This window comes from Lichenostomus cassidix, chromosome 5 (assembly GCF_008360975.1).
Source record: "Lichenostomus cassidix isolate B80296 chromosome 5, HeHo_3.0, whole genome shotgun sequence".
Lineage (NCBI taxonomy): Eukaryota > Metazoa > Chordata > Aves > Passeriformes > Meliphagidae > Lichenostomus > Lichenostomus cassidix.
The window spans coordinates 24,544,414-24,561,343 of NC_139486.1; the positions used below are offsets into that span (position 1 = coordinate 24,544,414).

General features: G+C 37.6%; 1 protein-coding gene across 6 annotated transcripts; it reads left to right on the top strand.

Moving 5' to 3' along the window:
- Positions 1 to 293: 293 nt before the first annotated feature.
- On the top strand, positions 294 to 16,431 carry MBIP (MAP3K12 binding inhibitory protein 1). Of its 6 annotated transcripts, none has more exons than XR_014852559.1 (9): positions 294 to 444; positions 4,713 to 4,832; positions 6,528 to 6,740; positions 6,845 to 6,941; positions 8,422 to 8,487; positions 10,170 to 10,322; positions 12,845 to 12,942; positions 14,336 to 14,505; positions 15,460 to 16,431. XR_014852559.1 is itself a non-coding variant. In XM_085061855.1 (9 exons), the coding sequence occupies exons 1-9, from the start codon at positions 325 to 327 to the stop codon at positions 15,568 to 15,570; spliced, it is 1,017 nt and encodes a 338-aa protein (XP_084917981.1). In that variant the 5' UTR covers positions 294 to 324; the 3' UTR covers positions 15,571 to 16,431. The 6 variants fall into 6 exon arrangements, 4 of the variants coding, with proteins under 4 accessions (XP_084917981.1, XP_084917982.1, XP_084917983.1 ...); XR_014852560.1 differs by having other exon boundaries at positions 15,463 to 15,543; XM_085061855.1 differs by lacking the exon at positions 14,336 to 14,505 and adding an exon at positions 14,266 to 14,304.
- Positions 16,432 to 16,930: the final 499 nt, after the last annotated feature.

Here is a 16,930-nt window from a genome sequence, read left to right on the forward strand (position 1 = left end):
CACTGAGGGAAGGCAGTGCCATGAGCACTCCCGTGAGCACTGAGGGAAGGCAGTGCCATGAGCACTCCGGGGAGCACTGAGGGAAGGCACTCCGGAGCGCTCCCGCCACGGCCGCAGCTGAGGGAGCTGACGAACGCACGCGACAGGCGCGAGGCCGAGGGAGCGCCGTGCCCGCTCGCGAGCGCGCGCCCCACAGCCACCCCGGGCCCCGCGCCGGAGAAGCTCGCCATTGGTTGCCGCGCCTGTCAATCAGCGCGCTGGGCGGGGCCAACGCGGGGAGTTCGTCATCGCGGGGCGACGGCACGGCCGCGGCCGGCCGGTGTCATGGCGGCGGCGACGGCGCCTAGCCCGCTCCCGCCCGGCGGCCGCGCTCCGGAGATCGACCCTGCCGCCTCCGAGGTAGCGAGCAGCGCCCTGCGCTGTCTCGCCGGGCTGGCGGGGCAGGTGAGTGAGGGGCGGACGGAAGGGGAGGCCCGGGGCGGACCTGGCCTGGGCGCCGCGCCCGGCTCGCATCATCCCCCCTCGGGGGCCCTCGCAGGGCCAGCTTCTGCTTCTCCCCGGCCTGCGGGGTCCTTATGCGCTCCAGGAATAGAGTACAGCGCTGAAGAGGACGTACGTCGGCTAGGAACAAGGGAGCTGCCCTACTTGTGGTGTGCGCGCCTGCCTGGCTCCCGCCCGGGCTGGGGCGGCGGTGCCGGCTGTCTGCCCCTCTCCCTCTGGCCGCGCCAGCCCCAGGGTGCGTGCTGCTGCTGCTGCTTCTGCTGCTGCTTCTGTCCCGCAGCCCCCACCCAGCCTTTGCTTCGCAGTGACGGGACGTCGCGTGCCACTTTGTAGTTTGACGGGTGACCTCGTCCATGGGAAAGTGCAAACTGCCTAATTGCTCTATCTTAACAATTAATTACTCTGAATTGAAAAGCTACTGGAATCTTACAGTGCATTAAATTGAAGTAAATGATCAGGAGCTTGAAGTTAGCCCTGCCTTAGTAATAATATAGTACGAAACACAGAGTGCATCTGAGGCTCAGAATTTCTAAAGGTGCTTTGCTCTGCGGGACTTCAGCTGAAACACCTACTTTAGGTTTAGTAATGTCTATGAACTGAGTAACAGATGTTAAGAGTAGTGGTGGAAGGCCCTTATCAGGAGAAGGTTTTAGTAACAACTTAATTGTTGCTGTAAATAATTTACAGATTAAATAATTTTCCACTGTGGAAACACATACGTAGTTCTGTAAAGGTAGTAGAAGCACACTCTAGCTTCAGAAGTCAGCAGTTTGAAGGTTTGGGCCCAGATAATCAGCAATATCTGCAAGAGCTAGTGTTACTTAATGTATGTTTGGTACAGAAATGGCTCATAAATGCAGAGGTAGTTTAGGAGTGGCTGCTGGCTGATCTGAAATTATTTTTAGTGTTTCACCCCTCATCTGTATAGAACTCTTACTATATTTGCTTCTCACCTCCAATTCTGCTAATAATTGTCTCTGTTTTCAAACAAAAGGATACCAAATGAAGGGCCTGATAATTCAGGCACTTACTTAAGAGTCACAGTTTTCCTGTCTCTAAAGTGATTGAAAACTACTGTACCTTTTGGACAGGAGTATGGTTCAGACACAGCTGATTCATAGTATTACTGAGGCATGAAAACTATCTGTTGAGGTTTAAAGGCCTCATAATTCTTCCTGGTAAAACTTCTGAATGTGATCAATGAAGAGCTAGTGACTGTCTGTTTATCTAGATATGAAAACAACACTGTGAATGACAGTATTACAACACATCAGTGAAATGAAGCTGGAGCTCCCATATTTATGAAAAACGCAGAGGAGACAAAAAGGAAGATTTTCTAAGCTCCTAATTAGCGTATTCATCACAAGTTTAATTAATTGTTTCTAAACCTACATTACAAACTCTTGGTTTTCTCTCTTGTTTTCAGTAGCTTACTTTTTCTCCAAAGCTGGCTGTACAACTAGCATGTCACTTGAAATACCCCAGTGATTTTTAAAAATAACTGGGTTTGCACAGACAATTGTGAGAGAACTGTTTCCGGTTGCTGCATCCCCTCAGCAGAGTTACAGCAACTATGGTGCAGAGTATAATTGTCTTCATTGGTGTTTGGAGTGTCTTCTGTCCATGACAACAGACCCGTTTTACTGTCCACTGCACTGAACTATAAGGATCTGGTTACTACATCTTACCTGTGAAAGTCCTTTTAATTGCTCAGTCATGAGCCTTTCCAGTTGTTGAGTTACACACTTGTCTGCCAGTGCTTGAGTTCTGACAGGTTTAACTGCAGTGTTTTCCCCCTTACTGATTCTAGCAACCTGTCTTGCATTTTTGACTGAAACTACTGATTCCCCATTTCCCTTTTATAGAGATGAGTGAGTGTGTGCCAGATTGTTAGCAGTCACAGTCTGTGATTCATCATAGTAGTTTAAGTTGGATTTATGCTAGTAAATTGGGGGCTGTAAGCAGGTATATTTCTGGCACAATAATTTTTTTTTACTGGAGCCGTCAATTGCACTTCATGACCAAGAGGACATCTGAGATTAAAAACTCTTAAAACCAATATAGCTGATCCTAGGAAGTTCTTTAAGATTTAAGTGACAGTCAGTGTTTTTCATAAAACAGTTTTCAAAGGGCAGAAATTACTTATGATCCTGTAAATTGCTGCAGAATAAGCTTGGATTTGTAACCAGACAAAGGCTTTGAAGTTATCAAAACGCTGAGTTTATAAACCTGTTTGTCTCAGTTCTAATAAGTAGTAGAATGTGAAAGACTGAGAACTTATTCTATTGTACTATAAGCCTTTGTTGATGCAGGAGGGTTTTATTCTTTTGTTTAAAAGCAGTGTCTGTGAGTTAAAAATATCACTGGGCTCTAAATCATTCTGTTAGAAGTTCTGTTGCTTTTTATACATTGAACCACCTGGACAGGAGTTTTCCATTATTATATGAAGGCACACATTAGCTGATACTCTTTGAAAAAGGAGGTTTATTAGGAAATTGTAGCAGAACTTCTATTTTGTTTCATTTGGATGACTTAATCTACACCTTTTTTACCCTGTCAGTGGACTGTAATATAGCATATAGGAGAAATACATGCTTCAGATGATCCCTTATGCACAGTGACTTAATTCTTAAAGTAAATTTTATTCCTACTAAATTCTAAATACATTCTTGATTTTGAAACTTGTTCAAGACTAGTATTTCCTAGAACATTACTTTTCCTACATCCTGTATAGTTAACTTAAGTACTAAACAGGGATAACCATTTGTGTGAAAATTATCTAAAACACATTATATAATATATCTAGTCAGATTGTCTCCTTTGCTGTGTAATTTGGGAACTAACACTGAATTTAACAAGGCTGATCTTTGACTAAAGAAGGAAGGTTCAGGTTTATAGTTCTTTACAAAATTGTGTTAATGCTGGGGTTTGAAACTAACGTGGAACAGCTTGTCATTGACAGCTTTGCCTTCAGAGTGATGGAGGCATTCTTGTGTTCAGTTCTCAGTTTTTCCTCACACTTTGTGGTGGCTTCAGGACACAAGTGCATATACATTCTGTGTTCTTGTTCATAATATTTGATGCTGTTAGAAGTTAAATGTCCTTAGACCATGAGTTAAAGGTCACTTTTGTCATCTTCTGAGGTACTTTTTTCTGTTTCCACCCCCACTTTTTTTTAATGGAAGGAGTGAGGGATAGAAATAAAAATATGCATGTGAATTGGGAATTCAGTGTTGCAAGCAAAGTACCTGTAGGTCCTCTTGATTTAAACAAGAATTTTATCTGTATTTAGGATTTGGGGTATCACTTGCAGGATGTTTGGTTGGAAAACAACCTACTTGGCTTTGGGAAATGAAAGTGCTCATTACTTTAAGATGCTGAGGAGAGCTTTAGTGTAACAAAAAGGGCAAATTTGGGTGTGAAAGTGTGTTAGTTTATTAGAGATTATTGACAATCAGCTTTGTATTAGAAAGTGTATTTTTAGCTTATAGAATATACATAGTTTTTTTAAACAATGCTTCAAATTCATTATATGTGTTTTTCTTTATTGACTTGGGAGTTAAATATTGCAATTCCTGTGGCAATTGTTAATTTTCATCCAAATGCATATACAGGAAAACAGTATGATTTGAAAATGATGCTGTGTAATCTAGAGTTCATTAAACTTTGAGATTTTTTAAAATACTGTTTTTTATGCACTTATTTTTAATATAAAGCTTCCTTTGGATTAGGAGCAAGTAAAAATTGAAGCATGTGGCGTGGTGTTCCATCAAGACATGGGTCATGCAGGCATAGATAGTCTTGCAGTCTTGGAATAAAATACATGAGCTTACAGGAGACTACTGTCCTGGGTCATGTTTCTTCATACTGGTGCTTTTAGCATCTGTTAAAAGAAAAGATGGTATGAGTGATTAACATGAACAATATGCTTTCATACAAGAATTAATTGAACAAAAAACCAAGGACCGAATTAAAACAGTGAAAGTCTGATGAGTTAGTAAGGGAGTTTTAATTTTAGAATATATTCTACAAATACTAGCTTACTTAATTGGACTTAATTAATAGTAAATCTTTCCAGTGTTCTCATCTAAAAATGAGGTGGGTCTGTATGAGACTGAGCATAATTGTTCTCTTGTAGAAGTCTTGTATACTTTCATGATGTTAATACAGGTAATATAATTTTTTATTGTGTTTGTTTTGCCCTGTTGAAGCTTAACCTCGGAGACGATATTGTGAAAGTTGTAATCGATTGGAGCAAGCTTCAGAGCACATCAGCACTTCAGCCAGCGTTGCTCTTTAGTGCACTTCAGCAACATATTTTATGTTTACAGGTAAATATTTCATGGGACACGTTTGATTTGACAAAAGTGATCAGCAACTGAAAGTAGTTATATTATCTCAGCTGTAAAATTTCAGTAATTTTGATCTTACTGTGTTCAACAAAAAAGGAATGCAAAAGTGTTAAATGCTTGGGATTCCACTATGCTCCATAGGTACTCACACTTAGGGATTTTTCAGATTAGTGGTGGGAATAGCCACTGTAGGTGAGCAGGCTGAATAAATGCAGCCTCATTGATTTCTAGACTTGCATTGTAAATGTGATACATTTCCATCTATGGTGGGTTATAATTAAGCAATAAGACACGGCAGGTGTGTGTCATGCTATGATAATGATTCCATGCGTTGGGTGAGTTTTGAGGCTCATAGAGTGCTTTCAGTGGTTCAAGAAGTGGCATTATCCCAGCATGACACATCCTGGAGTGTCTTACTGCAATTAAATATATTTTCAGCGTAGGTTTTTTTTTTTAAAGAGTAATTTCTTTGACATTAATGTCTCATCTTGCCAAGTAGCCAGTCACCATTACTGTCATTTCTTTTAACTATTTGAAACTTTCCAACCCTGCCAAAAGTAATTTAGTTGCATGGCAGGGAGGGTGAGCAGTTTGTCAGCTGGTAACTGAACAGTGTTTTGACTTTGATAGTTCATATGTAAAAGATGGGGGTTTGAGTACTACTATTTTGCTTCAGCTAGTCAATGAATTATTTGAGGTACATAGTACTGAAAGGATGAAAAAAGAATTTTCTGTATTTTCTTGACTGTAGGTAAAAGAAAGATCTCTTATTTTCCAGACATCCACCAAATCTTTGGTGTGATGAACAGAAAAATACGCAAGATAAAAGCAAATCAAATTTACATCCAACATGTAAGAGCACTGCAAGTAGGAATTTGATTCCATTTCAGAAAATGTTAATGCTAAAAATCATGTTGTGTTTAAAAAAATGAAATTTATATTTTAATTTATAGAGAGAAAATAAGCAGTGAAATTCAGACTAGATGAAACTAATATAAATTAAAAAGAGACAGTGATAATATATATGTACTGAGGTTTTGTTGTTACATCATATGTAAGAGTTGTTGCAGTAGAATAAGCATTCTTCCTGCTACAAATACCAGTGCATTTTCTCGTTTAATTTCATGGCCTGAGTGGATAATCAACCGTGTCAAGCAAAGCATGTGTTCATGATAATGCCTATGTATTTCATGTCTGTGTTCTCTCATTCACTTGGGCAACTGCGGTTTCAAGTGGAGAATGTAGTGCTGTGGTGATAAAGTAAAGGCTTTACAGTGTAAGAGCACTGGATTTCATATTAAGGAGGAAAAATACTAAGCCTTACTGTTCTGAGTAAGCATTTGAATGACATATTAATTAAGTGGCATTGATGCCAGCAACTGAAGCTTTGATTTAGCTAGTAACAGGAGTATGGGCAGATTTTCACAGAAATTTGGGAGTTTTCCTCTACAAACCTCTAAAAGACACAGGTCAAAAAGGTCAGAATTGTGGTGTGCACAATATTTGGAACTTCTTTCTAATCTTATTACTGTGTTCCATCAGAGGAAGATGTCATAATTCCCAAAATTATTTCCATTGGTCTGGTTTGAAAATTGTTATAGTACTTGTCTTCTTGGCTTTGGGACTTTTGGGCTTTTATTTTTTTAACCCTAACATACTGTTTTCTTTGTTCAGCCTCTCTTAGAAAAACTCCAGTCATTGATCAAAGAGGAAAATATAGGCCATGTTGAACCTGCAGGTAAAACAGAAAGCCAAACAAGTTTAGATATTTATGATGCTAACAGTCAGACTGAAGAAAAATACGCGAGTTATGACTTGGGAGATCTGAAGGATATTCATTTTAATTTTGATCCAGAAGTGGTCCAAATAAAAGCTGGAAAAGCAGAAGTAAGTGATTTATTTAAATTTAAAACCAGAAAAATTAAAGACCTTTCTAAACTTTAAATTTAAAGAATGAAATAGATATATGCCATCATGTTTATTACCTGCAGATTGACAGGCGGATATCAGCCTTCATCGAGAGGAAACAAGCCGAGATCAATGAAAATAATGTCAGGGAATTTTGCAATGTTATTGATTGTAATCAAGGTAACTGGCTAGCCAGACTTTAATCTTCATAGCAATTTAAGTTGTGTGGGTTTTTTTGGGTTTTTTTTTTTTTTTTTTTTTTGGTTTTTTTTGTTTTTATTTCTCAAAAGCACTAATCTGTATTTAAAACTGAACTTTCTTTCAAGAGTAACTTTGTTTTAAAATTAAGAACCTGCATCTGCACTGCAGATGTCAGATGGAAAAATAAAGGAATTAGTCACAGGATGACAATGTTTAATGCATCCAATACAGAAAGACTGTATCTATTATTGTGTTAATTTTAAGAACTGCTATCTTAGATTATTTTGTAGCTATTGTTCCTGATGTTTTAACTAGATGTTCCTCCAAAGTAAATGGAATTGCAATTCAGAAATGACTTGTGAATTGCATATTCAAACTGAAGTTAATTTATTGCTAGTTAAATTACAAAGAAGTATTTTTTATGATCAATTTGAATTACTAGCTACTTGGAATAACTTTCTTTTTAGCATTGCTCACATTGTTGGTGTTTTTCATACACAAACTAGTAGAATTGGCTGTATCTGTAACCAAACCATCTTAAAGCTTGGTAGGCTGGATCCCATTTACAGGATCAGTAACTTCAGCCAAATGCATCTTCAAAGTTAAGACAGTTTTATATATATAAAACTACATAAGTAGCACAGAGATATTTTCAAGGTACCTGTGAACCCACATGTGCATTGTCTCTGTGATGTACTTATGCTCTTAGATCAAAGCTTATTGTTCAGTAAGCTTTTAAAAAGTTTAACTGCTTAAATGTTAGTTGGAATGCAGAGGACATCTGAAGACTAGTAGAATATACTAGATGGTAAAATACTGTTTCCCAAAATTGTTAATTACATACAGAAGAGATGATAATAAGACCTGTCTCATTGTTCAAGCATAATAAAATATGCGTAAAACTTTGGTGTATATGAACAGAGATTAAAGTATAAACATTAGAATAAATTGAGGTGGTCCATACTATGGGTTTTTATGGTTAAGCAAATGAAAGAAGTCACATGGATCAGAATAAATACAAGAAGGTTTAGGAAAGAATGCTGATGAGTAGAGTACATCAGTTGAAAGATAGAAAAGTTTCAGGAAAGGACAGAAAAACAGAATAACGGTGGTAAGCAGGGAAAATACTTCTGTACAGGAAGAAAGAAATACATTACAGAGAAACACAGGGAAAAGTAAGAACCAAAAAAATTTTGTCCTGATCCAATAAACTTCTATATACACATGTGCATACGTTTATATGAGTGACTTATCCAACTAAAAGCTGTAGGTCCTTGCAAGTGTGTGAAACTATTAATGGGCAAGTGTTTATAGACTGAATTAAGTATTTCTGATTGTTTTTATGGTTCGATGCATTTTAATTAGATTTGTTAAAAGCATCAAAGCTGATGGTGGTTAGAATATTTTCAGTTATAAATACATAATTAATACCTCACTTGTTGTATCATTATTTATTTAGAAAATAGCTGTGCCAGAACAGATGCAATTTTCACACCCTATCCTGGATTTAAAAGTCATATAAAGGGTAAGCAACTCTTTTAATACCCATTTAAGTGTCCAGATATAACAGCACTGATGGGTTTTTTATATCAAAACTTTTTATAGAATGCTCAAAAATACAAACTTAGCATATTGATTTTTGACTCCAGTGAACACTTTTACATTTCATTTATGTCTCCAATAAATCCCAATAAACCAAACTAATGGTTAGTCACTAAAGACCAAAACAAAATAGCTTATTTTCAGTGTATGAAGGGAAATGTGCAAAAGATAAAGCAGGACAGAGAAGCTGACCAATTCTTAGTTTTTCTTCTAAGGTGAAGCCATCAGTTCAGTTAAGGAATTGAGATTAAAAAGAATTATCTTCTATTTTTCATTAGTTGGTGTAAGTGTATTGAGATACAGTATGATTTTGGGACAGTGGAAGCTCTAAGACATAGATTTATAGGAAATGACAAGCTGGGGAACGAGTTTATCACTGCACTAACTTTTGGAAAGGCGTAAATAATACATAATACATAATAATAATACATAAATGATTTTCCAACAGAAGTTGTGTATAAAATACTGCTTGTTTATCTGCTGCTCTCCAGGCGTGTGCAAGTTATCCTTTTTTAAAAACAAAATACCCAAAATGAGAATGAAAGTAACCCTCTTTTCCATTTTTGAAAGTAACAATATTCAGCTATCCACTTAATATTGGTTCTAGAAACCAATTAATTATTTTGAATTCTGTAATTCAGAATAATACTACAAAGTACAATAAGTATTGAAAGGTCTGGTGAACTAAGAGGGAGATGGGGAAGCAAATTTGATTTTAGAATCTTTCCCACAGAACCCCTTTCAATAGTCACTGTTTTAAACTGAATATTTGTAATTTGTAACTTGGATAGTAGCATAATGTAGGAAAAAAGGGAAGTTTGCACTTCAGTTCACAACTGACATGTGAAAAATACTTAGAAAGGAATTGGAAGTAAAACCAGCATAAATTAATGCAAGAATGTAACATGTAGCCTTCGTGAAGTATTGAGTAGGATGGTGTGTGTGTGCTTCAATATCTGGAGTTGCCAATATAGTCTTTAAATCTGCAGTACATTGCAATAATTCTATCAGGAGGACTTAAGAAATGACTGTGATTTATAGAGAAGTGATCAAAACCTTCTGATTAAAACATGGCTCAGCATGGGTAAAAGATCGTCTCAGATGCAGCTGAAGAGTCACTAAAGCTTTTGCCCAAATGACAAAAATTAGAAGTTAATGTCCTTGCAGATATTCGTGTTGGTTCTTCCAATTGTGTCTCTTCCCTCATCTTCATGTATTTATGATGCTTCCTGTGATACTAGGTCTGGCCTCTTCTTTGCATTCACAAAAGCTCACATGGACAACTGCCGACATAGTTATCAAGGTTTCTGCTGTTTATCAGCAGCTGATGACAAATTCTTGACACTGCCATTCTACATGGATGTATGAGTAATTCTTTTACTTTGCGTGTGTAAAATCCTAGGTTTTTGTTTAGTTACTTGTGCAAAAAAATACAAAATGCTTTTAGTTGAACCTTTGATCTTTATGTTTGTGGGACCCTTCATATACGAGACTTGTGAAACTGATTTAACATGGGTTTTCATGCTTTAATGTTCTGATTCTTTTAGTTAGATCTGCTTTGTGTTTCTTGTACATACATGTGAAATTTATTTTCTCTTTACCTAGTTTCTAGGGTAGTAAATACATATGGACCTCAGACTAGATCTGAAGGAACACATGGGTCCAGTCACAAAGCCAGTGTTCCCATGCATGATTGTGGAAACCAAGCTGTTGAGGAGAGATTGCAAAACATTGAAGCACACTTACGGTTACAAACAGGTTTGTATCATGTTTTAATTTTGACATTGGTTTGCTATTTTATATTACATTTATCATTACTGTGGTGAAACCAGGCAAGTTTATAAAAACTGATACCGTAAAATCAGTGGATAAATTCACTGAAAGGTTTAGTGACCCCAAGTACAGTCATCTAGTGTTTAGGGTTTTATGCCCAAAATGGAACCCAGGTTTATGCCCAATTTGAGATGCTGTGTTAGTAAATGCACACTTTATGTGGTAGCAAGTAAGAGAGGAGTACATCAGAACAAGGTTTAAAATAATATGGAATATTTAGAGGTAGGGGTTCTCCACAGCCCTTGGAGTTCTGTTTTGACCCAGTGAACAGGAAAAGCTTCGTTTAGGATTCGTGGCTGCTTCGTGGACAACTTGTGGGTTGGGGATCGAATCAACACAAAGGATGACCTGAAACCTTTTCCTAAAGATGGATGTTTCTTGAAATACATTTAGGTGTACAGCTTATTTCCCAGAATGTGGGAAGCTTGTTGTCAGTACTTCCCTTTAGCCATGCAAACATGAGTCCATATCTTTCGCTAAAATCAATGCCATATCCGTCAGGCTACTGACGTTTTTTTAGGTAGTTGCATCCTCACTCCAGCCCCAGTTTTTTATAATATAAATGAGCGAGCCACTTATCAAGGAGGAATTTGTATTTTTCTTGATAATTATTTTCCAAACACAACAGAAGCCAAATCTCCATCTAGTAAGGTGAATTTTCTGCACATGGCACTGCGAACACACTTGACTTTCTTTGTCTTCTGAATGCTGAATAGGCGCCAATCCATTGTCTTAAAATATTTGGAACGTTGACTAGATTACTCGATTCCTGTGACTGTGTAGTGGATTACAGTTGCATTGATACCATTGAGGCAGCAGTCTGAGCCTGATGCTTAGCTGTATAGCTGTCTCAAAAAAAAGCTGCCTTTTGTGCTTGGAAATAGAATTTGGAAGTGGCTAGCCAGCATTAGGGTTACAATGTATAGTAGCTTTGGAGTTTATGCCAGCCAGGGATAATGATTGGAGGTAGCTGAGGAGGGGTCCATGCTTCCAGGCTGTGTCTGTGATAGGTGACATAGTTTTGTTTGAAGGAACAGGTCAGCTGAACCACAGTATAGGCTGAGAAGATTGGAAGCGTGCAACATGAGCTCAACTCCTGTTCAGGTCAGCATTCGTGGGGAACGTCTCAATATTATTTGATGAATACCCCAGCAGCTGTGCAAAAAGTATTGGTCTGAGCAGCTGCCATGCCTCAGCTACATGTTCCACCAGTTTTTGTTTCTGGCAACAGAAGGATTTAATCTTGACTCACCGGCGGTTTTTCATAAGAGCTTCTAGTGCTGGTGCTGCTCTTTTCCCTTTACATTAAGAGAAAGCAGTATTAAGAGTGAGAGGTTAGCCAATTTAATTAGAAGGTACTGAGTGAGGAGTAGAAGGAGGGAAGCTATCTGCAAAATTGTATCTTTGAAGGGACAAAATAGACGAATGGAAAAAACCCACCAAAACCCCACATCAGTGCTTATTTTGGTAGCTTGTGGAATAGAATTGGCTTGTCTAACAGACCCAGAAATAAAAGGAAATAGGTGACAAGAAGTAAAAGCTTGTAAAGGTCTTGGTTGTCAATACGGTTCAGAGCCAGACTGTCATTTTAATTGGAATAGCCAGTACTTGGTTGTGATAAACAGTTATTTCATATAGTTATTTCATTATAGAATACTGTGGAGTGCAAATAAGATGCTTGCTAAGGCTGATCTTTTGATCAGTTCTATTTTTACATGGGGAAACAAGCCCAAGCTGCTGTAGTATAGATGAAAACAGCAAATGGGTTGAGGTGGGATTTTTTTGTTGCTGTTTTTGTGGTGTGTGTGGATTTTGTTGTGTGGGGGTTTTTTTGTTCATTTGGGTTTTTTTTTGTGAGGGTGGTTCTTGGGGGAGCTTGGGGCTTTTTTGTTTGGTCTTTTTTTTTTTTTCTCAGAGCTCTGTTACTCAATCCAGCACACACGTTCCCTACTCCTGTTCTCCCATCTATGGTCAGGCAAACACTGTTCTTTGTCAAGCACAACTCATACTTGTCCTCTAACCTCTCATGCTCGGTGGAGATTGTTCTGAAAGAAACCTATCTTAGATATCAAAGCTGAGTTCATGAGCCATCCCATCTGCTCTCTCCTAATGCTGGTGTCAGCTTTGAAGTGGTAACATTTCATGTATGACCAATGTATTATTGTAAGAGTGATCATTAGTTGTTTCAGGGACCTTATCAGACATACTTCAGCCAGCTGCATGAAGTTGTCTTACTGGCTTCATTGGCTGCACTGGCTCATCAATCAGGTTTTACCCTGAATCACATTAATTACCCTTCCTTTTTATTATCCCATCCATTTATTTTGTTTTACCTACTGGTTGATAGCTAATCTTGAAGAATTCACATGTTAAACTTTCAATCTTTAATTAAATAAGTTATTCAAATGCTTTTCCTGATTTCTTTGCATTTATACTGATGTATTTAGGTGGTCCAGTACCAAGAGACATTTATCAGAGAATTAAGAAGCTTGAAGATAAAATCCTTGAGCTGGAAGGACTGTCTCCTGAATATTTTCAATCTGTAGTAAGAAATTTTCTTACCTTCTTTTGGCATACCTGAATGCATTTTGGGCCTTTTGTGCTTAAATCTTTGATGTACAGAGAAAAACTTAGAGTCAGAGGGCAGACACTTCTAATAAACAACTCTGGCTTGGTGTAGTGGTTATATTACTTGTGCACTATCTAATTAAGTTCATATTCATATCTACCTAATTCCTCACTCAAAAGAAAATGGTATCTGTTGGGGGGGAAAAAATCACTGTCACCCAAGCCTAACTAGTTTGTCAGAAATATGTCAGAGACGTGGTATTTCTCCCCCCTGCCTTAAAATCTGAAATGTTTCTTATGTCAAGAAAATTGACTAAAGTTTTGATTTTTGATACAAAACATTAATGGCTTAAAACAGCTGAAATCATTTGGGCTTCTGTACATGATCTGATTGCTAATGATATGTGAATAACTTCCAGAAGGACGAGAGAGTAAACACTTTAAAAATTGCTTCATGTGATTCTCTGACTTAGTTTTCTTTGTTTCTGGTTTTCAGGCTGAGCTCTGTCTCTTTCTGAATGGTACACCTTAACCTCCACTCACCAAAGGGTGTTAGGACAAAGAGAACATTAGTTATTACTACATCAGGCTCTACTTGACTGTAGAAATTGCTTGTCTGTTATCGTGCTCTTCTTTCCCTGTGTAACAATAAGAATGTCTCTTTTACTGTTGATTGCATTTTAATTTATATGTTCTCCCTTGAGACTAGCCAAAGAAAAGCCAGTAATTAAAAATCAATAGCAATATTACACATTTTTGTTTAATTTTTTTTTAATTTGGAGACCAATAAAGTTATTTATTTGTAAGGCTATTCCTTTAAGTGGCTGAAAACCAGAAGTTAAAACATACACTTTCATAAGCTGAAATTTCTATTGAAAGTGCTGTAGGATCTCTAGAATGAAGATCAGGGAAAAAATTGTGGTGGTGGAAATAGTAGTGTTGCACAGTAATTAGCAGATTTTATCCAAAGTTTTGCATAAATATTGGTGCGAATACAGGCAAATTTTAGGGAGAAAAATATTGACAGTTTCAAAAGCTCAATTCTGTCTGAAGGAAGCTTCAGTTAAATTGATAGTTGTTGACTGCCAACTGTGGAGAAGCTTCAACAGCTTCTGACTGCTCTCCAGTAGTATTTCTCATGATCCAAAGTACTTAATTATAAAAAAGATTTCTTTAATCCATGGAATGGCAGTCAGTGTTTTTTCTATACTTTAAAGACTCTTGACAATGTTTTACAGAATTATTTGTGGTCCTTTGTCAGTGCAACATTAAGTCTGTTTTGATTATGTCTTTTCTTCAGAGCTGCTCTGGCAAGAGGAGAAAGGTTCAATCTCCCCATGTAAGTGCTATTAACTCTCGTTCATCTTAAGTTTTGGATGTTTTGAGTGGAAAGTAAGCAGAAGTTCTATGAAGCGAATATCTTAAGTTCTCAGAAATAGCTGCATCAGTATTGGATAGCTTGCTGCCAAAGAAAGAGGGAAGGAGACAGAAAGCTAATGGATGTTACAATGAAATGAGTCTTCTAAGAATCTGTACTAGGGTAAGTTAGTGTTTTCAGCAGTTAGAAGGATGATAGAATAAAAAAAGTTTGTAATGATGTTAATCAAGCTGAGAGTAACAAGCAATTTCTGTATTCTGATCAGTCCTTTAGTAATGTCTTGTGTTTATATTTTGTGGCTTAGTGGTTTTTGTTGATTCAAAAATTATTTTTCAGTTTGCTTTATTGGTTTATGAAAAGACAAAAGTAGAAATGGCTGGCTTGGCAAAAGTATTACAGAAGGACCCAACATTATAGCAGATATTAACCTGTCAGTAAGAATTGCCATTTTCAAACACCATCATGTAAGGGAATTGCATTAACCATTCACCTTAGGCCACAAGACAGAAGTTATCATTGGCGCAAGTGGGACCGTGGCTGGAATCTTGTCTGCTCCTAGCCATCACCCTACGAGACAGATGGATTTGGGAGAATGCTTAGAATGGGATGTGGACCATCTAAGACTTGAGAAAATAGGCTTGTTTACATGAGGAAATAAAAAGTCCTGCACAGGGTGAAATGTTTCTATAAAAAGGATGATGACTAGTTTGTGTAAGAAGACATTAAAAAATTGTCAGGTTAAATAGCACAGAGGAGCTTGATGTTGGGCAGTAGGAAAAAAGAAACCTTTCATTTGTAAACCCAAGTTATACAAAATATAGGTACTCTAATGTTTTAACATGAAGGGATTTCTTGGGGTTTTTTATAAGCAGGCTAAACAAGCATCTAACAGAGGCAGCATAAATATATTGATTCATGATTAGGCCCGTCTGTTTCTTGCAAGTTAACATTCTTTTTCCTTTAAATTTACACAGGAAAAGACTAGATTCAGACAATTCTACAGAAGTAGTTCTATCACTTAGTGCAATATGCAGTGACCTCAAGTATACAGTGATAAGGCACTTCTCTAGCAATTACAAGATGTAAATGATTGTGATTTTTATTTTGTTCTTTTAGCAGAGCTATTCATTGGCTGAACTTGATGAAAAGATCAATGCTATAAAACAGGCATTACTGAGGAAAACAAAAGAAAGCAAGTCCAAGGAGGCTGAGCAGCTTCTTCGATGAAAGTGTTTTCAGAATCCTCATCATGCTTTACATATACCTAAACCTTAGACTTGAGTAGTGTTCATCAGAGATGACTAGCAATGAAGATAAAGCGTGCATATAAGCTCCTTGTCTTATATGCTTATCTTGAAAGCTTTCTTTCAGAGTAACTTGTTTAAAAGCAGTCTTATTAATGAAATAGTTACTTTAAAATGAAGAATGTTTGAGGAATGTCATTCTAATAATCTGTTCCCTTCTGTTATAAAGGAGGACTGCAGCATTGTTTGTATGTGAAAAGTCTTAACCTGCACACAAAAGCTACATCTCACATGTAATTCTTGTTGACTAAGTATTCAAAAAGGCTATCTTTTGAATACTGTTCATGTAAGTAGTTTGCATAGACTTGTGAAATAAAATTACATACTCTCTCAGACATAACTGACCTGGGGGAAAAAAACTTACCGAAACCTTGCAGAATGCATGCTTACCTGCAGGTTTTTTCTATATTTGTTGCTGTTTTCACAGCTGTTAGAAATGCAGCAAATTATATTTCTGTGTGACAGGTTATAGAAATGCTGGATGTGTAAATAAGAACAACTGTTCTTCACTTTCTCAGTGTCTTGTAGGAATTCAAATTTCATAACCTGCTAACAAACAATGTTTTCTAAAAACCATCGCCGGGGAGATTTTGAGGAGCATGCCAGCAAGGCACCAACTTCTCTTCCATACGCATGCTTATGTGACTTCTGAAGCATGGATGCCAGCTGGGTAACTTAATTTTAAGTCAGACCTTTGGCCACACAGTGAAGTGTGATTTTTGTTGTGACTTTTGGTTTGCTTTTGTTTGTTTGTTTTTTAATAAACCATTTTCTATTTATACAAGTTCTTTCATTTGTTATCTGTCATTTTTCTGGTTTAGAAGGAAAGTAGCTGTTACAAGAGGGGGTTTTATGCAAACTGCTCTGCTCACAGCAGTCCCATTGTTGATGTCCCTGTATCAGTCTCTGTTATAGCTATTAATGCAAAGTGCTCGCTGGACACAGCCTTTGAAGAACAGTAGGCATTTTCTGTGATCTCGTCTTTTTATCCAGAATAACATTTGTTGTGGTAAATGCAGCTAATGTTTCTCTTGAGGTGAACCAGCAGAGATGGGAGGTAAAGCTGCTTGAGCTCTTGTCCTGGCTCCAGGAAGGATGACAGTATGACAGTAACCTCTCAGGTGCTTGGTGTCCTTCCAGGAAGATATCTGAGTGCCTCAATACAGCACTGGATATGAAGAAGTACTGTTGCAGTTGGAGATTGTCACATGTGCACTACATATCAGTACAGTGTCCTACAACTGGACAACTGAGACAACTTTAGTTACATGAAGTGTTGCCGT

Coding starts and splice junctions, on each gene's coding strand:
- MBIP (XM_085061855.1), top strand. CDS start 325: ATGGCGGCGGCGACGGCGCCTAGCCCGCTCCCGCCCGGCGGCCGCGCT. Junction 6,942..8,421: donor TGTTATTGATTGTAATCAAG/GTAACTGGCTAG, acceptor TTATTTATTTAG/AAAATAGCTGTGCCAGAACA. Junction 14,305..15,459: donor GAAAGGTTCAATCTCCCCAT/GTAAGTGCTATT, acceptor TTGTTCTTTTAG/CAGAGCTATTCATTGGCTGA.